This window comes from Corapipo altera, unplaced genomic scaffold (genome assembly GCF_003945725.1).
Source record: "Corapipo altera isolate COAL_440 unplaced genomic scaffold, ASM394572v1 1, whole genome shotgun sequence".
Taxonomy (NCBI): Eukaryota; Metazoa; Chordata; class Aves; order Passeriformes; family Pipridae; genus Corapipo; species Corapipo altera.
This window is the reverse complement of record NW_020884873.1, coordinates 1,876,300-1,902,734: the sequence shown is the minus strand read 5'-3', so window position 1 is coordinate 1,902,734 and position 26,435 is coordinate 1,876,300. Positions and strand designations below refer to the sequence as shown.

The window sequence follows — 26,435 nt, the reverse complement described above, 5'->3', positions numbered from 1 at the left end:
TGCACAGCACTGGCAGTGAGGAGGCAGTAAGGAGGTAATAAGTACAATTTAATTAAACATAGAAGACTGAAAGTAAGTTTCTTTTTCTTTTTTTTTTTTAAATAAAACCAGAATTAAATAGAAGCACATTGAAATTTCTTTCCAAGTACGCAAGCACACATGTACAGATATGTATAAACAAATATATACTGGCACCCTACATAATTTACATTGGAAGAACTAAGCAGTGGTTTCCCTAAGGCATTATGTGCACATGTGCCAAATGGATGTGTTAAAAAGTATTCCACGCAAAACCACACCATACATTACACTAAAGCATCAGGAAACCATGGTGAAAAAGCAATTAGATTTTTTTTTTTTGGCATTTCTCCTTTACCTGATGTGTAATGCTGCAGCACTTGAGATGTAACAGGTAACCTCAAAAATGTCACTAAACTTGTGGTGCAAGTTATCTGCTTGTCTGAAAAAAAGTCTCTCTTCTACCTAAAAAAACGTTTTGGTACTATGCTGATGGACATAATAGAAACAATTCAAGCAATCTGTCAAGATACACTGACATTGCAATATTTAATAATTTTGTCAGTGCCCATATTCACACAAATTGACCCTACAATTCGAGTTTAACTCAAAAAGAGGTTTAGAGAAGTCGTACTCCAAACAACTAATTAAGTACTAATTTTGACCACATATGTTGCTACAGGCAGGAAAGCTGGTCCATTGTCTTTGGATAAATATTGATAAATATAGATACAATCTGATTTGTTATGCTTATGTTCTATTCTATACATGAGATAGTTGCATATAATGTGTAACCTTTATTTTCATAAAATGGAGGTGTTCAGGTTACAAAACATGCAGAAACATACTCTACTGCTTTCATGACATTTATAGTTCAGTTGCTGAGAATGATGAAGTTCCATATAGACTCAAACCTGAACATTTTCTAGATTGCTGCAGTCTAATCGACTGTCCTAGCAACTATTTCTCAAAGGAGGAAAAGGCATTTGCTGCTGCAGGAATAGTTGGACTCTTTTTTTTTTTTTTAATCCCCCTTCACTTGTTTGAAGCCAGTTGTTAGTCAAGTCTGGTTCAGCAAAGAGGGAGTAAGAGGGAGCAGAGTGTCAGGAAAGGTCACAGGCAGCTTTTACAGGAAGGTTTCAAGAGAGAGACAACCAGTTCAGCTAACCAAGCTTGAAAAGCAATGTTAAGGGAACAAAACCTCAATAATTTAAAAACTCTAAAAAATGAGTAGCAGTCTAGTCAGGAGTCTTCAAGAGAAACGTGGAGCAGCTTCTTACCGAATATTAGGACAGAAAAATATTTTAAGACTATTCAATCAGGACACAATATTTTTAACATTCAGAAGAGGGTATGCAGGATCAGTATGACTTTGCTCATTACAAAGAAACAAACAGCATCATTATCATCACCACCACCACCACTTATCATTTTTAGCCTCTGGAGATCACAGCCAGGACCAGCACTCTGCTGTGCTGGAGACTGTACACACAGATAAGGAGAGTTGTTCCTTGCTCTGAAGGGCTTATAACCTAAATAGGGGAAACAGAAAAAGGAAAGTGTAATTACCCCCTCTGTGCAGGGAAGTATGTGAAGTTGGTTCAGCAGAACCTGTATATATTGGAGACTGTCTATATGGTGGAGTTGGAAATTTGACACATGTTGGAGAATGAGCAAAAGAGGAACACAGAGCACTGGGGTTTCTTTGTTTGTTTTTATAACAGGATAGATAAGCTCATAATTCCATTATTTGCCTAGTAGCAATCACTTAATCTCTAAAATAATTCTCAATAACACTCATTCTGAAGACAATCAGAAGCAAACACGAACATCAACAGAAACCTTACACTTGAAAAAGGTGAGCTGTACTCTTTGTTTTTTACCCCATTATCTCATTCTTCATGACATGACATGGGGTTTTTTGACTATTCAGGACAAGCCACACTAATAGGAACTGATTTGGCTCTTTAACCGCTGTATCTATTTCTCTGCTCAAATTCAGAGAGGATGGGGCTGAAAATGGACTCGGGGATACTCAGTTTATGTAAGTCAGTCATAGGAGGCAGTTTACACATTGAGTTCACAGAGCTGACCCGAACACTCGAAGAAAAAATACACTAAATTTTTCTTACAAAATAAAATAATAAAAAAAAAATATTAAAAAAAATCTTTTAGCAAATTAGTCCCAATACAGTTCTTCTGCTCTCTCCTTTCTACAGGGAAGTTCTATTACTGTCCTTTCTATATTTTAACTGGACCCAGCTCTTTATCTACCTCTTAAGAAACATTCTGTGTTAGCAAAATACTTTTCTTAAGGAGAAGATGCTGATCCATCCTGATGCTTCTCAGGACAGTCTGGAGTTTAACTGAAAAGCAGACCACATGAATCCCTTGTTACTTCTTTTATCTCTTTTTCCACTGTATTTGCCCTCTTATATACAGGAAAAACTTTCTTTAAGTGGAGATATACTTATTTCCATTTAATTCCACAACATGCCACATAAGATGTGTGCTGTGCAGAACCATTTATGCAGGAATTTATCCCCAATAGTGACTTCTAATAATTGAATGCTGAAGCAGATATGAAAATATTTAGGATGCTATAGAAACAAGACTTACAGTGAGTCATGACCTAGAAAGGAAGCAAGAGAAGAGGTTTAAGTGAATCAGCTGGTCAGGTCTGAGCAACAAACAAAAACCCTAAAGCTATGTTGTTTCTTGCAGCTTGGTCCTTCAGAACACTTGCCAGCCTTCAGAGAGACAGCACCAACACCATATAACCAACACCAGAAGGCCTCAGGAGTTCTGCCCAGGGACATGCAGCATCAGCTCTGTGGAACCTGTGTCCTCTGCTCCAGAAACATAGTGCAGGGATTTACTTACAATTTACTTACAACCCAGACCTGCAGAGAGCTACACTGATGTTCTAGAGACTATTTGCTTGGGTTCCTGTACTTTAAGGTGGAAGCTGTTCCCTCCCCCTTACCCCATCTCAGAGGAATAAACAGAGGCTAAAAATGCAGAGATTTAAGAAAAGAGGTTTTCTGAACATCACTGGAGCCTTTTCAACTAATATACTTTTTGCTCTTTGGGAAGTCTTTTCAGCTCTCAGAAAGAAGTTTGCCTCTGTATGATGGTGACTGTTGGAGGGTTTGAACCTGCTAAGAGTAAATGTATATAGATGACAGTACAGAATTTATATGTATCAGTCCTATGACACAAGGAATGCTATGAAAAGAATTACACTAACTTTTCCCAGTCTCACAGCATATCAGGGATAATTAAGTTCCACTTATTTAGCTAGATGTGTTTCTAATTAACACTAACTAATTAATTCAGTTAATACTAATTATCCCGTTGTTTACTTCCCTGTCATAGGTGTTCTTACACATGTCACAAGGCATGAGAAAAAAAACAAAATCAAAACCAAGAAATACTAAGGAGAAAGAATAAAAGTTTGGTAAGGAGGTAACATTCTGAACACAAACATCCCACCCAGTTTGGCATGTTTTTCTAAACAGCATTTGCCATGAGAAAGAATGACAAAAGACCACATATGGAAAGAAGAAAATTTCTTAATAACTTCTTAATCTTTTTTAAAAAAGTGTGAAGAGGGAATTTCATTACAGTTTGAAAGAATTAGCGTGACTTATGACTATACCAGACTAAATCCAAGTGATTAATGGCTTGATTTTCAAATTTGCTGAGCACCTGCATCTTCAAGATGCTGACTTCAGAAGAATTTTTGGGTGCTCAGAACTTCTGTAAATCAGGTCATAGTGACTTGTCTGAGGTTGTACCAAAGCAGCTGATGATGAAGAAACTGAGAACAGGTACTGCCCTCCAAAGTCCCAGTTCACAAACTGGAACAAATGGGAAAGTTCCAAAAACTCCTGAAAAACCCATTTCTGTGTTTTAAGAGTATTTCAGCTAAAATCAGGACTGTGTGATGCTGGTCCTTTTCTGCATAAATAGCAGAAACATTTCAATCTGAAAATAATCTCAAAATTCAGGTGACATTTACAGAAAAACAAGCTGGGCTATTTTTTTATTTTTGTTAAAAACATATGCTAAAATATAAAAATCTAACACTTTGAAATCACAATTTGGTAAATAGGTGATGTGGTGAGGCTGAGATTTGTATGTTCAGTAGGAATTAGAAAGAAGAACCAGAAGAGAATATCAGTTACAGTTAAACACAAAACAAGTCTTCCGCTGCTCTTCTGTTGCACACTGTCAACATTCTTTTCTTTCTTTGTAGTGCCTCTTACCTAATATTTGTCAAAGGGAAAACACATAGCAAGACAGTAAGTGGAGTTGATCAATCAAAAAATTAGTGAAACCCATTCAAGTTTCAGTTTCAAGGAGAAAAACAGGACATCAATGTGCTTCTTTTACCTGTGCTTTCACAAGTGGCAACGCACTGAGTTTCTTGACTGCATCAGTGATGTCTCTGGTTTCCACAAAGCAGAGGACACTGCAGATTGCTTTAGCTGCTTCAATCACATAATCAACTTGATGCTGTTGACAGCAAAGAAAGGAGAAAAAAAAAAAAAAAAGGCAAACAGTAGACTCAAAGCATTTATCAGAAATGCCTTACCATAAACTTCATGCCAGTGACTGTGTAGAAAATCGTATCTGCTCAAGCAAAATTCAAACACCCCATTCATTAGTCTGGCTACACTGAAATCACTAATGACCAACAGTTTCTTAAGGAGACCACAATTTTTGTTGAAGTCCAATTATTTTCTACAAAATAATTATTTTGCTTGTTGAAAACTGCAACAAATTTGGTATTAAGGACTGATCTGAAGGCAAAACATTGGTTTGTCTGAATGTCACGAGTGTAGAAGCACTGTAAAGAAGCTTTTGAGGAAGCCTGAACCCAAGAGATTCACAAGCTTTCTGAGGTTTTATGATTCTCTGAATTTATCCTCACTATTGTCTCCTACCCATCTCTGTGAGAGCTGGAAAACAGCCATGTTCCTCCTAAAAATAGTGACTGTGTGGGAAGCTGCATAATCTGACACCTGTGGACTGAGTACTTCTGCAACTAGCTTTCTGCAAAAATATACATACAGTTAAAACTATTAAATCCTATTGATCATAAATTGAGACCTTTAAATATTACCATATGAAAATAATTTCTAGATGAATAATTTCAGAAATACTTTGGGGAATTCAAGGAAAAAAAATTTGGATCTCAAAGGAAGGAAAATGCAATATTCAAACATCAAGTACTCTATGTTCAGGAAAATAAATAAAGAAATAAAAATTCATGGGTTTCCTGCATAGTTCTATCACTTCATTAAACCTTAAAATACATTCTCTGAACACACAGAAGCTCTCCTATAAATATTCTCCATGTTTCTGTACTGATAAATGTTCCTTTTAGTGCACTATAGCATGTCTGTGTACCGATAAAACCATTTCTCTAACTCATCCATTTCATGCCTCAAAAAGAAAAACTGTACTAAGATGAACTTTCTGGTTCCGAGTTTAAGGTTCACGTGCAGACTGTACCAAGAAGGCTAACACCTGTCATTAATACAAATAAATATAAAAATATATTGAGGTGACCAATTCCACATTATCTGCCTTCAGCAGAACTAAAGCAGGAATGAATGATAAAATATCCTCAAATATTTGGTGATCAGATTCTTATAAATATAAGTCGTTGGGGTTTTTAGCAATTAAGGACAGCAATGTCTTTTCATACTACAGGTTCTAGAGAGGAAAAGGCTATGGTTGACTGTGATCTCTTGAGAACTTTAGACTCTCCTTTGGTCTGAAGTTGATTGACTGTTCTATCAGTTTACAAAGAGGACATTTCCTTTCTTTTTTATTTCTTTCTTAACATGTTTTTATAATTGAACTCTTACAAGATTTACTCTCTGTGCATGCATATATTGCCAGCTGAAGTAGGAACCCATAAAAATGGCATGGCTTTGCTACTGTGTGTAAAACTGACAAACCCAAAGCATTATACATGCTGGTTTACTCTGAGTTGTTGAAGAAATGTCTGTCTATATTTAAACACATGTACATATATATATTTAATTACTGTATAGAGTTTTTAATGAATATTAAATATTATTCTAATTCAGCATTTAATTTAAAGACATTTTAATTTAGCATTTTTCCTCTTCATGGGGGGGGCATGGGTTATTAGAACATGGGATTTTATGCCTGTAAATACATTTATGCAGGGAGATTACTGAGCAGTACACAAGCAATGGGCACACACAAAAGTAATCCTTGAGTAGAGAAACAGCTCTCTAGACAGGGAAAAATAAAAAAAATTAAACCAAACCCACAGTTTATATATTTTTGTACATATACATACTATTCCATAAAGAGAGCTGGATATCTTGAGGGATGTATCAATTTCTGTTTAATATGCTATTCCCTTTATAGATAAATTATCAAGTACTTAATATTTATAGAAGCTAGTATACTATACACATTGTTTTTATGGTAGCTATTTCTGAAGAGCATATTGCAGATGAAGGAGAATAAGCATATAAAAAAATTATGTAATACTCTATAATATGAATGGTGACTTCTTTCACACTGTTTCTCTGTTGGGACATTATCATGTAAAGAGTTTTCTTTTTTCATATGTAGAGTAGGACATCGATTTCTGTCCCAAGAAAGGGAAGACAGAGATTAATTTCTTGCAGAAGTTTCATGTCTTCTGAAATTCCAATTACAGTCAGCAACTTGTAATTTTGCCTCTACGTATTTAAATACCAGCAGAGCCTTAGAAAGATATTTTGGTGTTTCAATTATTTATATGATTAAAGGAATGTTACTTCATTCTAGAACTTCTGCGTTCTGTATAAAAAATTTACAAAGTCTCTGCTACAGCAATAGCACATTCTGAATAGGTTTTTAAATAAAATGCATGCCAAGTGATTATCAGGGCAATCAAAAGGGCTGGTTGGTTGACTCTGGGAACACTCTTTACATTTCAACTCTAAGAGCACCAATCCCCTCCCTGTGCCAAATACCTTAATATTTTTTTTTCCATTTCTGTTTTATAGAGGCATTACCCATCTTAAAATGAATTTTCTATTTATTTACCATTATTAATAATGACAGTGGGCTTGTCACAAAAGTCAAAAGTATTGGTGTCTCCAAGTCTTTGAACAAGTAAATTCAGAAATATGCAGATAAATGTGCAAAATTGATTTGTTTTTTTTAAACTGAGAATCTCAAGATCTGTCTGATTAAAACCAATGCTTAAGGAACTTCCAGCTGAGTACAGAACTTCAGCAGGTACGTGTGCACTTAATTTGGTGAGTAACTCCCACTGCTTTGAATTTCAGTGTGTGCTGAGGGTGGATTGAGGTGAATCAGAGAAGGGCAACAACCCTCCCAGTGCTGCAAGTGCTAGTTTTAAAAATCAACATAACTGCTCCTGTGCAGCCTTGGGATATGGGGCAGTTATAAAGATCTGAATTTTAAACTTTCTTCAAGGAATCTAGTAAGAAGTTAGAGAAAATAAATAAACAAGGATTCAAAGGCCAAAAAAAAAGGATGCTCATTTTTTGCTTTCTTTACTACATATTTGTAAGTTATTACATTACAGCTCCATAATTTTTAGCCATTTATTAAAACAAATTAATAACACTAGTTTTAATTACTGCAGGTTTGAAAAAGCTCCATATGCTGATGCCTTTGAATGAAAACATCTGCATGGTGATCTGACCCATATAATTAATTTGCAATACTGCTCTTTTAAGCAATTCATATGAACTTTATTGAGTGTCCCAGAGTAGGCAAGACCTTATTAAAAAAAATTAACTACAGAGAAATTTAGCTCTAGACACACACATATTTTTTAGATAGTATGAATATTTGAAAAACGTACTTCCTTCCCTTTATAAAAAGTTAATGATTTCAAGAAACTGCTTACTCAAGGTAAAAGTCTTTGGCAAAAACAAATTTAAGAGTGTTTCATTATAGGTCTGAGGAATAGCTACACAGCATCAGTTGCAGAGGGTAGATTGCAAAGTCTCATTAATGTTGAGGTTACAGCCTTCTTTGAATTTAGAATCTTCTCACTTTAGGCCCTAAAATTTCAAGTGAATGTAAATAACTACCCTGATGGGTCTACTTCAGTAAGGAAATATATATGCACATTTCAGCTTGGGGACCTCAATTTTCCAAATGGTTATGGCTGCATCACATTTTATACACTAAATACTTTCCTTTGAGACGTTGCTTACAAAGGAAAATTCAGTGAATACCTACACAGTTATCAGGCCCAGAGCTTTACTTTGTAGCAAGGCACAGTTCAAAAGCTTATAAATTTGCATGCATTTTGAAAAAGTATCAAAGACTTACATAAAAATGTAGAATATTTTTATCTCTATATATTTAGTTACATACTTATTGATACATATTTATGTATTCATGTAGATGTGCATTTATATATAGTGTGTGCATGTATACACAGTTATATGCAAGTGTATGTTTTCTGGCAATTCAAAATAGAAACACCCATGGATCAAGAATATCCAGAGAGATTAAAATCTGGACTTAAACATAAGTGACAGAGTTCAGAAACAAAATATTAATTTTATGTTTTAACATACATTTCAAAGAGATCCATAATTTAGCATAATGAGTTATAACTCTGGAAGGGATGCCCTGGAATATCTCCATGCTACATCAGTATTCTTTGATTTTACCAACACCTTTTGTTTTCTTTCTAGTTTTAAACCCTTGAAAGTCAGTTATAATGACAATCTGAAATTCAGATCCAATAATCACAAGGTTTCTTCCAAGATATGACTCAATTTTTCCTTTAGACACTTGTCCTTAAAACACTAGTTAGCAGACAAGATTTCTTAAAAGATTTTTCCTTTAAGGATGTAGCATTCAATTGGCAGCCCACAATGCTTTAAAATAAAATCTCCTGGGAGTTTTGCTGTCTAAACCTAATCTTTCAAAGTATCACATGCTTGCATATATATCCTAAATATGTAAACATTAGGCTTGTGCGTTTGAAAATCAGGAACAAATTTTGCAGATACATATAATGCCTTATACCTCTACTAATTTCAAATATTATACTGTCAACCCAAATGATCCTTGTTTTATTTACAGGTTCTTTGACACTTAGTCACCTTTGATATTTTAAATTTGTAGCACCTTCTTCCTAACTTCAAGCCAAGTTTATTAAGAGAATTTATATCCTTTCAAAGTCAGATTAAACAGCCTTAATTAAAAGTCTTTCTTAATTGCATCTGAGACAGATTAATAATTAGATACCTTTCACATAGATGTTAATGCTTTTCTGGTATAACAAACTGAGAAAAATACCTCATTTTGCAACAGATATTCCACTTGATCTCTATAGTTCATAATAACAGAGAAAAGGTTCTGCCTGGAAATCAGAAAAAAAAAAACCAACATCAAGTTAATAACAATTAGGTAAAGAGAACAGGTTTGACTCTTTTTTCCTTTTTTTTCCTTTCACATTCTGTAAGTCTGGAATAGCTTAATTGACAGTGTTTTTATGTTGGCATAAAATAAGGACAAATGTGCATGCAGACATCATGTAATTGAGTCTGGATCTTCATGTTTTTTGGTAGTTATTTGCCACAAAGACTACATGCAAAAAATCTACATATACATGGAAGATACAAGTTTCCCAAGTTAAAGAACTCCAAGAAGTAATTTGCTATTTCAGTGTCTATTGAACTTCACATCCCATTTATTTTACTCTTTAAGGTTAAGCAAGTGCTTAAATACTACCTTGAAGAAGGATGGGCTTAAGTATGTGCTACTTTCTTATGGCTAGACTTGATGATTTTAAAGGTTTTTTCCAACTTAAATGATTTTATGATTCAATGCCTTCTTTCTCAATCGCTTCACAGACTAAAGTTGCTGAGAAACAGGTAAAAAAATCTGCAAAACATCTGGAAAAGCTCTACATTTCAGAAGTCCATACTAAATCACAAGTATAAAACAGTGTGTCATAAAAAGGAAAACCATTGCTACATAGTCCACTAAACTTTATTTGCATACAGTTCTCATTCTCAAACTGTTTCAGCAACTGCCTTTTCCTTAGCCTTACCTAAGCTGTGAATTTGTTTAACTTCTGTAGACAGACTTATGCCACTCTATGGTTCCACATCTTTGTCATGCTACACATCAAATTACCACAAAGTCTGCACAAGCAGATTGCTGCGTCTTAGCAAAGCTTCACTAAATTAGTTAGGATTATGAAGAGGAGCATACATTTTCTACACTGAACTCCAGGACTGATGCTTCAGCTGTAAATCTCACCATTTCAGGACCACAGGCTCCAAGTGCTATCACCAGTGGATAACTAAAATCAGAGGTTTGCTTTTAGGAAGCGTTTGTGTAATTTTCTGTGTTTCGAGCACTGTGAAATTCTGGCTGTCGATTATTTGTCAGCTGGAACAAACCAAAAAAAGATACCTGTGAGACAAAGCTAATGTCTGACTCACAGATGCATTTCTGTGTCAGTCTCCTCTCTAGGGTCAAATCACTAGGAAAGGATATGGAAACCCTAATCCCCACTTTTACACCCTGCCTACCCTACTGACACATTATTGCCTTGATGGTCATCAGAAGTAAGTAAGGGTTTGCACATGCTTTTATGAAAAAGTGGAAATTGCAATTTATATTCAATTGCAACTGAACTACCTTCAGCTGCAATTAATGAAGAAAGTATTATTTGTTTTACTCTATTCTTTACTTTATTCTTGACTTTTTTGCATTCCTGTATCCCCCAATCATCTTCTGTCAGGGTTCTCCCTCTTCAGAAGGCTTAGAAGGGAAACCCCCCCACTCTCCTACCCCCATTGCACTCTGGTAGCTGAAAGTCACAAAAGTGTTTTGATTTCTTCAGAGTAAATGGACTATTGTTTACAGAGAAATTGTGTGTGTCCTCATGGATCTCAGCTGGGCTGAGAAATCAGAGATGAGGGTTGCAAGCAGGGCCTTAAAGTACAGGTTTCAAGGTACACAGTTAGGCTTCCATTATCTATATAGCAGGACAAGGAGAATCACTGCACTGAAATAATCATAGAGAAATGTTAGGTGGCCTTCCCTGTGCCAATACCATGGTGCATTTCCCTGCAGACGCTACTATTCACTTCCTCCTAAAGGTAGTTCTGCCTTTACAGCTTTTTATTTCCAATCTGCACTAGCTTTATCTAGCCAGGCTTTTTGTGTGTGGAGTAGCTGCCTGGCAATTCCTCCTGTAATCCTGTTAAATCACAGCTAATACAAGCTGTCGCTCTGCTTTGACCAAATCTCCAGGCATAACACCTTTTCCATAGCATTGCCCAGCTCGAAAGTAGTTCTGAACATGTGAGCTTGCCTTGTTGATTTTTTACATCCAGGTAAGCATGTTTATTAGCATACTTGGCCTAAATGCAGGTTACAGAATAATTTTATTAGTTATAATGATAGTTTAAAAAATTAGCATGTTTTCCATCAGTTTATTCTTCCCCAGGGAATTTTCTGTATATAGTAGCCATAATTTTACATAATTATTAGGAAACAAATCCAGGAACTTGTAACAATGATTGGAGTACTGCTACCAATGCTATCCTGAATATCTTTGCCTGCTAGGTAACTAATAACACCTGTATGTTATTACACAGACATACTTCCTATTTGTACATCTTTGATAGCTGTGTATAAATATGGTGTTGGAGCGTGTCCAGGGAAGGGCAACAGAGCTGGGGAAGGGTCTGGAGCACAAGTGTTACAAGGAGTAGCTGAGGGAGATGGGATTGTTTAGCTTGGAGAAAAGTGGGCTCAGGGGGACCTACAGTAAGTGATCCTGTTCTGCAGACATTCTCTGTGGTCCTAAAATTCATCGACTCGTTATCTTTAAAATACTTTATAGCAATACTTTTTCAGAATGGAAATTTAGGCCACAGTCCCAGGAAACCAGATGGGTCCTCAGTAAGCACCAGGTACCTTGAACAAGTCACTACCTCTATATTTGCCTCCAGGTGTGGCATTTACCATTGCTGGCAAAGTACTTTATAACACATAGACAAAAAACATCACAAAAAGTGTTAAAGAAGTGTTACTTCTTTATCTAAAAGCATGAAACGGAATATAATGGAAGTTGAATAAGGAACTTCTCTCATTTAGTGCTTGTCCATCCCAGGTTAGCTTTAGAGCCAGATGCACTCTGAGTGTCAAGTTAAAAGCTTGTCATAGCTACCCTCCATAAAAAAAAATTAAATAAAAAATTTTAGAAGATCACTCAACTGTGGAAATACAGACCTAATGAAGAGCAAACCTATTATTTTTACAGTATTTAATCTCAAAAATTATGACACCTTCAATCATGGGAATCTCTGAGAAACATGAAATTTCTAATGAAAACTTCAGTGACATGAAAGGAAGAGAATGAGGAAAAATTACAGAGATCTAAAAGAGATTATTGATTTTTGCTGAACAATCACTAAGGTCTCAAAATAAGAATCTAAAATATTGAGACAATTTTCTTTCTCTTTGGTATCATTCCTGTCTCCAGTACTTCTGGAACAGAAGTCCTTTGGGGCAAGAAGGTTCACTGCAAATACAAACAATTGCAAACATAAATACTGCTAAATACCAGCTTACCGAGTCAGTCTCATGGCACAAGTGTCTCTTAACAGTTGATTCATACAGAACCTTCTTTGGTCATCCCCACACTGTGGAAGAGAAGTGTATAGTGAGATATATCATTCTGACAAGAAGAATGTATGTTGGAGAGATTTGCACTATATTTTCCAAAGTCAGAATGTTCTTAAGTATGTTCCGGATGTTTCAATCTGAAATTTTATTTAGTGAATATCTTCTCATACTTCTCGTACACTGGGTGGTATGATAGAGGTACCAGTGGGGGCAAGAGTGTCCAGGAAAGGAAGTGAGCTGGGCTTAGCAGTAGAGCTTTAAATTAGATTCAGCAGGGGATCAGGATGTACTTGAATTCAGGCAGGGCAAGTGGAGACAGCAGCATATTCCAGTGCCCCATCCACCTGGGAGCCATAAAAAAGGCAGACAACACTGCCTACAGCGTGCATCAGTTCTGCTTTGATTTCATACGGTGGTGGGCCAGGGGAGAGATGACTTGCAGAGGTAGAGGTAAGCTGTGAGGGAAAATTTGACCCAGGGGAGTGAGAGGCTTTCCTTCTTGAGGGAACTGGGCATTTCTTCCACCAGCTTTTGTTGTGCCAGAAAGCAAGAAGGGATTTTTTTAAGTATGTCAGTAGTAAATGGAGGCCCTAGGAAAACACTGGACCCACACTTGATGAAGATGGTCCCCTGGCAAATGGGCATGCAGAAAAAGCAGAGGCATTCAATGCTTTTTCTGTCTCAGTCTTTCATACTGGTGATAATTCTTGGACTCTCCGGTCCTCTGAGCTGGAGGAGCACAACTGTGGCAACAGTGGCTTTCTCTTTGTGGATATAGAAATTGTAAGGGACCAGCTACATCACTCAAATGTTCCTAAGTCCATGTGGCCTTGGTGGGATTCATCCCAGAGTACTAAAGGAGCTAGCAGATCTTATGGCAGTACACCCAGAGTCATCTATCAAAGGTCTCGGGAATCTGGGGAGCTCCCCACTGAGTGGAAGCTAATTAACATTCCAGTTTACAAGAAGGGCACAGGGAAATGGAATAGAATACAGTGAAATACAAGGGAGGAGATGAGAGGAGAGAATATATATTTCAATTGGTAGGGACCATGAGTGATAATCTAGCCCAAGTGATGCATTATTGACATCACCAATTACTTATCCAATCGGATGATGGATCTACCTAGCAATGGATTTTGACGTCACGGATGACCCAGAATCTCTTGCTATTTAAATGAGTTCATGCCCCAAACTCAAGCTGAGCAAATTTGTGAGGTTTGGAGTAGCAGGCAAGACCTTTGGTGCTGGTGCTCGTCTCTGGGAGTTGCTCCTTGCAGTTCTTGATGCTGTTGGAGGATTTTTCCCAGCCATGGCACATTCAGGCAGTGGGGGCACCCAGGAGACAAGCTCACAGCAGTAGAGGTGGGCTGGAAGGGGAAACATCACCCTGAGCAGCTGGGAGGCTTTCCTTCTTGAAGGACCTGTGTATTTCTTCCACTGCTCCCCAGGCCAGGTTCTCTCCCTTTGTTTGTGTCCCTGCTGCTGCAGCGCTGGTGAGAGGGAGCAGCTTGACATCCCGAGCGATCCCGAGTGCCCCTCCTGCCAGATAAGCTCCAGCACTTTGCATGTCTCTCTTGGCAGGACATGGCATCAGGTGCCAAAGAAGACATGGGGGAGAGCAGCTGTGCTGAAAGTGGTGGCAGCCACCCTGTAAAGAACCATGAGTGTGTGACTGATAGGATCCAAAGAGGATGTGATGGACTACAGCAACAGAGTGTATGTGAAATATTTATCTGAATACATATGGTTGATTATTACACAGAAGAGTGACAAGATATTCATATGTTTCTATGACACTAGTTAAACTACAACCTTAGTGGAGATTTCTATAATTTAACATAGTTCATATTTCAAAATTTAGAAGGGTCATATAGATCACAGGTCAAATTATCCCCAAGAGTAAGTGCACATTATATCACAAAAATAAACAGTAGTGCATAACTGTCTGAGATAGTTGAAGAATTTTAAAATCTTGAAGTTTTTTTGTTTTTTAAAAAAACACTTTTTACACATCTTTTTTTTAACGAACTCTGAGAGAAAGAAATTTATTTTCCAGAACCTGACACTAAGTCTGTGACTTTACAGTGTATTCTATGGCCAAAGGCACATGTTTTAGATAACAGCAACAATAAAATTAACTGTGAGCTCAGTATTGACTTTGTCAGAGCCTTGATTTCAGTGTGACTGAAGCAGGTTTCAGTGGAGCTGAAGCAATCTATAGAACTGGGTCCAAAGTGAAATAAATGCTACAGTTTCGAATGCACCATATCTGTCTCCTCTGTTAGGTTTTTTCTGGTCCTGATAGACTCACTGGCACTCCTGCCTGCTAGCAGAACCTCTCCTTTCTCTACAAGCACTCTGTGACAAGCATGCCCTGGAGCTGGAGGAAAACTCTGTCTGTGGCTTATTCCACCTCAAGAGCTGCTCATGTTCTTTGCTATTATTAGTAACTGGAAGTAACTTCATGGCCTGAAGCTCTCAGAGTTGTGTGTTACTGTAAAGGGGTGATCAATAATTCACTTGAGGAGATCTTAAAATATCACCCTTCCTAGTTAAACCCTATTGTAGGTTCCACAAATTCTTTGAGATAATGAATGATTTCTAATGGTCTGAACATTGCTAATTTGAATTCCAAGCTTGTTAGTTACCTGGCTGAAAGACATTACTGTGTGCTAGTAATCATGCTACCTGGTAATTATAACCACTTCCAAAACTTGAAGCATCAAGGATGCTCAGTCTCTGCTCCTGGCCTCCACAGTGCATTGCAGTATATTAAACCTTGTTTAAACATGTCAAACTGCAACAGAGTTGAAGGAGACTTTATACATATTAATAGAACGTGCAGCATTTTTCAGTAGCACAATTTCAAGGGATACCTAAATACAAGGCTCCCTTCTGTTTGAGTACTACACAATCCCTCTAGAAAACTACAAACATTTAAATATGGAAAAATCTCCACCTTCTTCCCATGATGGGCCTCTGACTAAATATCACTTTCTGGTTCTTTTAGTCCAAAAATCCCTTTCTGGGAGCAAGTAAGGCTTTTGTTAGGAACACATAAGTATTCTTTCCTGCCTCTCCATTACAAAGATTAATGTATTTTCTGAGATAATTAGAATGTGGGGACAAGTCTGGAAAAAATGGGTCTCTAGGACAGGCAGAGCACTCCCTGGATATAGTATCTGGATAAAGGTTTCTGCTTCTATGCTGTTCCACTGAACATTTCTTCCAAACCACCACCTACCCGCTAGGAATTTAACTTTTCTGACCCGCTACAACTTGAGGTTTGTGCTTAAGAGTCACTTCTTAGAGACCTTGGTTAAAATACAGAGTAGGACAGGTGTGCAGTCAAAACAAATCTAGTAGTCATTATTCAGTATTACTGCAATCAGTGTACACTGGGCCACCACTTCACAAGAGGACTATTGGATTTTCTCCCTATTTGCTGTCAATCTCAAGATTTCAGTGTGTGGAGAAAAATCTGTAAGGTGCAGAATTCCCACTCCTGTCAACAGAAGGTCTGTCTAGATGGTATAAAATCTATAACCTTATGCTCCCTGTATAAGCTTGTATCAGTTTAGTAGGAATTGTGCATCTTGAAAATTCATGTCTTAAAAAACTTTTCTTCAAGTGTGTTAAGGCTGATAAATCTCATATCTCCAAAAACCAAAATCAAATTAAAGGTCATCCACTAGGTTGAAGGACCTGTGATTCCATGCAAAGCCCTTGGTCAAGTTTCTTGCTTGCAATTGCTCATCTGAAGACAATTTCCTGCTCTGAATACTTCATAATAGAATGCCAGATTCCCACAAAAGGAAAGAAAGCAAGTGTTCACCTTAAAAGATATGTTTTTCAGCTTAATTTACAAAAGAATTATGAACAGTAAGTTATTGGCTAAAGTTCAAAAAGTGTCTGTTTAAAAAAAAAAAGTTGCTTATTACTTGAAAGTTTCCACTTATATTGGTTATTAAGTATAATAATAAAATAATAGTAACTGGCATGTACAGACAGATATTTTTAACTATGCAACCTGAATTTAACAGGGTCATATAAGGTAAGCAAGAGTCAGCCTGCAGATGGCCTTAGTGTAGAGTTCTACCTCCTTAGCACACAAACAAGCTTTGAAGCTTCACAGGAGACTCCTGAACACATCATTAGGTTCCAGTTTTGAAGATCTATAGTAGTAGATGTTGACCTAGAAAAGGTAAATAACTTTTCCAACATTACACATATTTACACCTGTCTCTCATCACCAACACTTCACTCTTCACAAGCCCCTTTGGCAGCTGTTAAATATGTATATATAATCAACTTCACTATAGTCCGTTTTTTTAATGCTTCAGGTAAAATATTGTATTGAACTTGAGGTTTCACGTGGCAACACATGACAAAAATTAAAAGAAAGTCCCTACCCTCTTTTTGCTAGACATCTGTCATCTGACCCATATTGACAGACTCAGGCTATTATCATAACTATGCAAAGCAGGTAATTGGTACTATCTGTGGACAGAGATAACACACTGCCAGTGAACACTGCCCAGAGCAAAGCTTCTGCTGCACTGCAAACTTTGGGCTGGAAGTAAATCAAGGTTGCCCACTGAGAATAAAGCTCACATTTAGTAGCACAGGTCAGTGTCATTGAAGCTCAGTAATCCACTACAAGGTTGCTTAAAGTCAAATAATCCTAATGGCAATCTCCCTGGATTTAGAGATGAAAACAACATTTTCTGCAAGGACATTTCTGCATGGGTACAACCAACCACACACACACGCCTCACGCATGCACAAGCACACCATTAGTGATTCTGGCTTTTATAAACCTACCCTGGTTTTCAGTGATAATGACAAGAATCCAAATCTAATTCATTCTACACAGTACCTTAAGAAGTTTTGCCCTTGTTATATTTCAAAACAGAAACGCCAATCGAAAATAAGAATTCTCTGACCACTTGAAAAAAGCAGCATTAAACTCTGACAAAACCGATTTTTTTTCTGAAAAAGTTACCTTCGGTCTTTTTCAGTCGTGTTCTCTGCAGTCACTCACTAGATATAAATATGGGAGCAAAGCAGAGATGCTTCCCAGTACATTTCACCTGGAGTTCAACAATAATATATGCACCCTCAGGAAAGCAAATAAGCTCTCTGACTGTTACCGAAAGTTCCTATGTATAAGGACTGACAGAATTTTATTCCTTCAGGGATGCTTAAAGAAAGTGGAGGGGAAAAAAGACAACTTACTGTTCGAGCCAAACTTTGCTTCAGGTGAGCTGTGTTGTGTAGCCTAAGCTGAACGCAGGGGGTTGCCTTGCGAAGAGTTTCATGGCTGCCCAAGGTGTGGTCGCTGCAGTTTGGGGGAAAACAAACAAATCGTTATCTCTGCTTGCTACTTCCTTCTTTTTTTTTTTTCCTTACTCCCTCTCCTAAAAGCACCAGTTGACTATACTCCAAGTGCAAAGGAGACTGAATAATAAAATCCCTGTACTTAGCGCCTATTTCTGTGAAAACTGATGGTGTGAAAACAATTAAGTGATTGATTAGTTGCATCACTGACCATTAAGTTCTGTAACAGAACAAAAACGACACAGGGAGAGAACAGCCTTAACCAGCAGCATGTGCTCCCAAAACTCGATATTATTCATGCATGTTCTTCAAAAACCCAAGTTAGTGCAATTTATACAGTATCCTGGTTATGAATCCATCACTGCAGAACGACTTGTAGTGTCTGATACCCAACTCAAAAATCAAATATTAACTATAAGTTTGAAGATCACAGGTATTAAGACAGGTGGCCCTTGACTCTTAAAGAAATCAAAGTTCTCACCATGTGCAGCTCACACAGAGGTTGTAAAAGCAGAGCTGGTCTTTTTCAAGTCATATGCCAGCTAAGGTCAGACATAGAGCTCTACTCACTCAGCTGGAGTGGTTATTACAAAATATGCTGCTGGTCAAGGATGCTCTTTCCCCCATTCAGGGGAATTAATTATTCTTATTTATTTGCCTCCTCAGAGTATCTTCTATCCCACTTACCACTCTTGACGACTTCTTCTAATACAACCTTAGTTTGTCACTTGAAATTACTTGGAACAAAACTGATTTCACTATTTCCCTTCCACATCTTGCTTTAAAAGGGTGAAATAATGCAAATTTTTTTTTCAGAGTTAAGGTAAACATCTTTTTACATCAGAAAAAATCCTTTGGGATTAATGAGTAGGAAAAACAACAATGGGTTTTACAAAGGCAAATTCATCACCAAAAGTTAGTATGCGTCATCAGTTACAACTCTAGTGTATGTTCAGTTAGATTCATGTAGCTTTTTTCAAGCCTTCAGCCAGACAAGCACAAAAAAAGGATATTCTGTATTTATACAGTTTTGCAGTATGCTAAGTTGTTTCAGAACTCACCGGTCCATGAAGAAAAGACGATTCTTTCTTGGTTTGTCAAGGGCCATGAAAAACTCAGAGTTCAGATATAAACTTTACTTCTACTTAAATAGGCTTTTGATGGAATGTCTGAATAAAAATAGCTGGATTTAGTTTTAAAAAAACCCAAAATGCTCACCCTATGAATAAATCATGGAAAGTCTGATTTAGGGGAGACTCAAATCTCACACCGAGCAGCAGAGGTTCCCAGCATAAATGAATGGTTACACTAAAAAATATACTGTATGTAATCGCCATTCAGCACAACTACGGAGAATTATAAGTAATTATAAGTAATCTGCACTCATACTACACTGTAGTTAAGTAAAACATTAGAGGTGACAAAAGGGTGTAAGCGTAGATATAGGATTTTTTTTTTTTAAACTTATACATTAAATGTCACAGAGGACAAACTCATTTTCATCTGACAAAACAAATACCTAATACCTATGCCAAAGGTTCTCCTTTGGTAGCACTTCCATACATTTGCAAAATTTCTTGATTTCAAGACCATGATGTACAGATGTAAGAGTGAGAGAAGCTAACACCAACACAGGATGTATTGTCACAGATCTAACACCAGAAAGGACTGTGATGTCCATCTAATCTCAGGCACATGGTGATTTCTTCTTTAACCTCAACGGTTTGCAGTTAAATGACAAGGTACCACAGTGAAATACCTGCACTAGTGCTATCTGCATATCACCCTTCTCAAATCCCTTCAGAAGCACAAGTCCAAGTGACCAATTCCCAGTTCCTGTGACAGTACCAATGCATACATTCTCTCTAATTTGGCTAATTCAGTTAGGGATAACAAAAAGTCCTTTTATAAATACATTAATAGCAAAAGGAGGGGCAAGGAAAACCTCAATTCTCTGTTGGACTTGGAGGGAAATATAGTTAACAAAGATGAGGAGAAGGCTGAGGTACTTAACACCTACTTTGCCTCAGTTTTTAGCAGTAAGACAGGTGGCCCTCAGGACAACTGGCCTCTAGAGCAGATAGACAGAGACAGAGAGCTGAATAGCCCTCCTGTATTCCAGGAGGATATAGTTAGCGATTTACTGAGCCAGCTGGATCCTCACAAGTCTATGGGACCAGATGGGATCCATCCCAGGGTGATGAGGGAACTGGCAGAAGAGCTTGCCAAACCGCTCTCCATCATCTTCCAACAGTCCTGGCTCTCTGGGAAGGTCCCAGATGATTGGAGGTTGGTGAATGTCACCCCAATCCACAAAAAAGGCTGCAAGCAGGACCCTGGCAACTACAGGCCTGTCAGCCTGACCTCGGTGCCTGGCAGGGTTATGGAGCAGATCATCCTGAGTGCAATCACACAGCACCTTCAGGGTGGACAAGGGATTAGACCCAGCCAGCATGGGTTTAGGAGGGGCAGGTCCTGTCTGACCAACCTGATCTCTTTTTACGATCAGGTGACCCAGCTGGTGGATGAGGGGAAGGCTGTGGATGTGGTCTATCTAGACTTCAGCAAGGCCTTTGACACTGTCTCCCATAATATACTCCTGGAAAAGCTGGTAGCCCATGGCTTGGACAAGTGCATCCTCTCCTGGATTAGGAGCTGGCTGGAGGGTCAGGCCCAGAGAGTGCTGGTGAATGGAGCTGCATCCAGCTGGCGGCCAGTCACTAGTGGTGCTCCCCAGGGGTCTGTGTTGGGTCCAGTCCTGTTTAACATCTTTATTGATGATTTAGATGAGGGGATTGAGTCCATCATCAGCAAATTTGCTGATGACACCAAATTGGGAGGGAGTGTCAACCTGTTGGAAGGCAGGAGGGCTCTGCAGAGGGATCTGGATAGACTTGAGAGATGGGCTGATTCCAATGGGATGAAATTCAATAAAGCCAAGTCCCGGGTCCTGCACTTTGGCCACAACAACCCCATGCAGCGCTACAGGCTGGGCACAGAGTGGCTGGAAAGCAGCCAGGCAGAAAGGGACCTGGGGGTACTAATTGACAGGAAGCTCAACATGAGCCAGCAGTGTGCCCAGGTGGCCAAGAAGGCCAATGGGATCTTGTCCTGTATCAAAAATAGCGTGGCCAGCAGGACCAGGGAAGTGATCCTTCCCCTGTACTCTGCGTTGGTGAGGCCACACCTTGAGTATTGTGTTCAGTTCTGGGCCCCTCAGTTCAGGAAGGATATTGAGGTGCTGGAGCGGGTCCAGAGAAGAGCAACAAGGCTGGTGAAGGGACTGGAGCATAAGTCCTATGGGGAGAGGCTGAGGGAGCTGGGGTTGTTTAGCCTGGAGAAGAGGAGGCTCAGAGGTGACCTCATCACCGTCTATAACTACCTGAAGGGAAGTTCTAGCCAGGTGGGGGTTGGTCTCTTCTCTCAGGCACTCAGCAATAGGACAAGGGGACACGGGCTTAAGCTCCGCCAGGGGAAATTTAAGTTGGATATCAGGAGAAAATTCTTTACAGAGAGAGTAATCAGGCATTGGAATGGGCTGCCCAGAGAGGTGGTGGATTGACCATCCCTGGAGATTTTTAAACGCAGATTGGATGTGGCACTGAGTGCCATGATCTATAAATGGACTGGATTTGGACCAAGGGTTGGACTCGATGATCTCGGAGGTCTTTTCCAATCCAATCGATTCTATGATTCTATGATTCTGTTGCTCCTCAGCAGATCTCTGTGTTGTGCCTTCCCATGGCTTTCTTGAAACTTCTTCCTCTCCTCATTTCAGCTAATCAAGTCTGCCTCCTGACTCTGCTGATGAACTCTCCGTGACTGGGGTTGAGCCAGTGAGGAAACTATGTGAGAGTTGGGTGTGAAGGGAATCAAGTGGGGACCCATTGGGTCACCGGAGCCACTTGCTGTGAAGGGGCTTCAGTCCCAGCAATGACAGTCTCAGTGGTTCCTGAGTGGTCAGACTATGAAGTTTCCTTAACACTTTAGAACTACCTCACACCTGGTTTTTACCTTATTCCCCACCATTACTCCTGCTCTTTCCATTCTGCCTCATCTCCTCATCTTCATGACAAGAACATGACCACAACAGAACACATCTCTGAGCCCTGAGTCACTTTTTCCTCATTCATCCAGTAGACAGATTCCTATTGCAATGCCAACATCACACCAAGCCAATGACAGGAATTCATCACCAAAGGTGATATATTGGTGTAGTTATACCTATACCAATACAGAGGAGTGTTCTGCTAGTGTACAGCTATACTCTTCTCTGTAGTTACAGTTTTGTACCACAGATGTATAAAAACTGCCCTTTGCAAGTGTAATTTTTCCATGTCATCATGCTTCCAGGCAACACAGGCTATGCCAAGAGCAGCTGAACTTTCTGATTATAACTACATCGACACCAGTGGTTTGTGTTAGCTCTGCTGTATCAGGCAGATATGATACATCATCAGATCCTTTATCGACACAGCAACGCTGCCTGAAATATTACAGGCAGAAGTACTGGCCATGCAGTTGACTTCATGACTGGATTTTATTTGCAGAAATAAAAAGAGAAAAATTTTGACAGATATTGTTACACAAGAGACTAGACAAAATGGATTAATGCCTCAGCAAAATAATGTGGAAACCTGGTCTAGATGAAAAGTGAAATACAAGAAATAGAAGTGTAGCTTCACCACAGATGGACAGATTTTAGCTGTACTCCAGGCAGATTTGCTACTGCACCTGTACCATTAAGACAAAGGCAATATATTTCCTTTGGAGAATATATGATTACTAGTAACTGGTTTACAGCCCTCTGAGCTCTGTATATAAAAAAATAAAAGCACTACAACATTATCAACTCAAGTTTTCCCCTATTTTTTCTGAAATCACGTGGAGATTACAGCTTTGTGGGAAAGGCATGAAGAGAAAGGCAGTCCTTGTCTTTAGGAGACATGGTAATGACTGGTCAAAATAAAGGGACCTGCCTGTGGTCTCACAATATATGAGAAGCAGAGAAAGGGAAAATCCCTATCTCCTGAGACCCCCTTACTAGTGGCTTCCCCACAGCAAGGTTTTCTGATGTGCTATTAGCTCCAAATCCTAATACAGTTCAATCAGACTATTTTTTTAAGAGACTCAGCTGAGCAGCATCTCCGAATGAGAAACTTAATCTGCAGTGACAAGAGAAAATTACGTTTATTTTTCACAAAGAACACGTTCATCCAAAGGTACTTGCTTCTTATGATTCCAATCTGCACGATTATGTCTCTGCCCGGTATATAATTAATAGATTAAACTTTGAGTGAAAACCAATTCTTATTTAGATTTCAATTCCCAGAGAACAGAATTAGTAAGGCAAAAAAATTAATAAAATGTCATCAATAAGGTCACAGGCAAGCATGTGAGAAGAAATGATAAGCATTTACACTTTTCAGTTCTATACCCCTGCTCACTGTGTTGGTTGAACTGCAAAGCAGTGAGGTACCTGTGCAAATTACACTGTGGTAGAGTGCAGATGGAACTTTAAATACACTGATGCCTTAAAAACAAAGCATGTTTACAAATAAAGCTTATAAATATCCTTGTACTACATTCCTTTGCTGGATCTGCACTACTGCAACCTATTGATAGCACACAGATCAATAAAAAAATTAAGAAATTAAAAAAAAAATAAATCCCCTATTCTTATATATGCTCATGTGTTTTGCCTTATCTGGCATTTCAGGATGCCCTGAGTTTGTGGCCTGTTTTGCTAAAGGCAAAGCTGTCTAAAAGGAAGACTGATGCATTGCTGACACATGAGAAGGGTTGTTTTTGGCTTGATGCTGGCATTAAGAGCCAGGAGTAATTTGACACAAGCTGCTGAAGCCCAATTTAATTTACTTCTAGGTAACATCTTTCATGAAGGGCATCATAAAATCATTTTTAGGGGTATCCATTTTAAATCAAAGGAAAGATTGTAAACTGTGAGAGCAAGATTTAAAGGTGGATGTAGAAGGTTTGGGTGATGGCATGATAAAGAACTTTTAGAAACAGCAGATGGCCTTCCAAGAGGTATAAGATGATCGTGAATAGGACAAGTGTAATGGAGTGGAGAGCACACCCACAGCTAGGAAACCCAGAGAAGTAGAGCCTTTGGATATGTATGAAATTTGGAAACTTCTGTGAATAGTAGTAAAATGTGATGACAGGAATAGTGAGGTTTAGTCTTCTCTTCTTTCAAGGAATCTGCATCTTTCGGGCAGGATTCTGCCTCCAGAGGCACTTACACCGAATATCTGAAAAAGGAACTGCAGCAAATCAACTGAGGAACTAAAGTACACCTTACAACGACAGAAGCAGCAGGGACAAGGTTCAAGGTTTCTACAGGCACTGTAAGAAATACTTGAAAGCACAGGAAGAAGAAGAAGAAAGCTTGCAGGTTGCAGCAAGGCCAGGGTTTCCAATCAGTACACAAAGTGCACTTAAAGACCAGAAACCAAATGAGATTCCAAATCAGAATTTCACAGATGGCTCTATTAATTACAGACTCAGCTGCAGTCTGTATGCAACCTTCTGATATTTTTTAAATTTGGATGTTGAAAATCTGATATTCTACTTGCGAGTCAGATGGGATATGAGCTCAAGGATCTCTCTGTAGGAAGGGAATAATGGACAATGAAATCTTTTGGTGCTGAGTGTAATGGTCATTAGCACACAAGTATTTTTTTCCTTCATCTCATTCAAAACTAAATGGATTTCAGAAATCATCAAGTCTTTCAGGTGCTTCTGCAGGAGGTGGGATGAAGTGCTCATTAATGCAGCTCAATATAACAGTAAATGAAAGCTTTTGATAGATGTTCACAAAGCTGTCTGCTCCACTTTGTCTGAGAACAATTTATCACATCACCATTTTGGCCTCACTTTAGTTTTTTTCTGGATTACAGTAAAGCAGGAGCAGCAGAGTATTTATTCCTTTTGCTGTCTCATAACTTGAGGAACTACCGGAATTCATCCCTGAATAATTTCCAAATACTCTTCTGGGGAAGAACTCTGCACAAGTACATAAAATCACTGTGTTAGCAACATTGGCAGGAAACCAATTTGCACTTAAAGATAGCCCACACATAAGAAAAATTTCACCCTGAGGCAACTCTGCAGGCCATGTTAAGCTACCCAAGGGATCATTATGGTCTGGGTTTTCAAATTTCAGATACAGGGCTCTGATGAAGAGGCAGAAGAAAGGGAGCTGAACTTAACGGGCATAATATGGACTTACAAGCTGCTGAAGCTGGAAGTGCAGCTTAGTGCTTTCTGTATGACACTGAAAGAGCAAAGCAAAGCTGAGAACGTTACTGACCTTGTTCCACTGCTAATGAGACGTGCAGAGATTTTGCAAGTGCAGGAATTTAAACAGTCCACTGTTGATGAGTTCTTCCCAACAGTGAAAACAAAACTCTTCAGCATGTACTGTACACTGTACTGAAACACACTGAGCTCACCCTCAATACAACAGCTCATTATTTCTTTTTTTTTTTGCAGTTACTTTGAAATGAGAAGAGAGTCTTGAAAATAATAATTAAAAAAAAAAAAAAAAAAAGCCCTGGTTTTCTTCTGTAATTAACAGATCTTATGTATGACCTGGTTCTTTGCTCAGTGGTTCTAGTGTTCTAATGCTTCACACAGCGCTCTGCTGTCCCAGCTCCTGCTTTACAGAGATTTGAACAAGGGAAGAGGTGGCTTACAGGTGTTGAAGTCTCCATCTTTAGTTTCCAAACATAATTCACCATAAACATCTGAACTTTTGACCCATGTGCTTGTGTTAGAGTACAAGTGTTCAAGCTGGATACAGAACAAAGCTAATTTATGCAGTGTGACACTTGTTCTCACAACTACATTACCTTCATTAATCAAACTGACTTGATTTAGGCTGGTTCAGGTAATTTTTACACGCTACTGTAAATATGACTGCTTTTAAGATTTTCCCTTTCAATTACAGACATACCCTATTTTATCTAACACTTTTTACATCTCTAATAGATGAGCTGTGATTCCTGCAGTGCCAGCTTAGCATGTTACCACAGAGTGCTGCCAACTTCTCCCCTTCTGCTGGAAGTCACCATCCCCACAGCACAGCTGCCAAGTGCCTGCACTTTAGCTGCTTCAACACAGAATCTGCTCACTTTTGCTGACAGCTGAATTTAAGCTGCCAGAAGGCAAGAAACAACTAGTTGAGTCCAATAGTGCTTTCAACCACCACAAGAGCTTACTGGAATTAATGTGAATCAGAACATTTACTTCCTTACTAGTAGACTACACACATTCAGAAAGAACTGTTTTCATGCATAATGTTTTTCTTTAACCTGCAGTCAGCACCAAAGTGCTGACTTCACTTGCTTTACTACTACTGCCACTGA

General features: G+C 38.6%; 1 protein-coding gene across 1 annotated transcript in view; it reads right to left on the bottom strand.

Moving 5' to 3' along the window:
- Window positions 1-26,435, bottom strand: part of PIK3C2G (phosphatidylinositol-4-phosphate 3-kinase catalytic subunit type 2 gamma) — a 195,393-nt gene that overhangs the window by 156,851 nt on the left and 12,107 nt on the right. The window contains exons 5-8 of the mRNA XM_027665212.1: window positions 17,944-18,046; window positions 12,649-12,719; window positions 9,352-9,415; window positions 4,417-4,539 (exon numbers count right to left, since the gene is read on the bottom strand). Of these exons, the coding sequence (XP_027521013.1) occupies window positions 4,417-4,539; window positions 9,352-9,415; window positions 12,649-12,719; window positions 17,944-18,046 (361 nt within the window). The remainder of the gene's footprint in view (window positions 1-4,416; window positions 4,540-9,351; window positions 9,416-12,648; window positions 12,720-17,943; window positions 18,047-26,435) is intronic.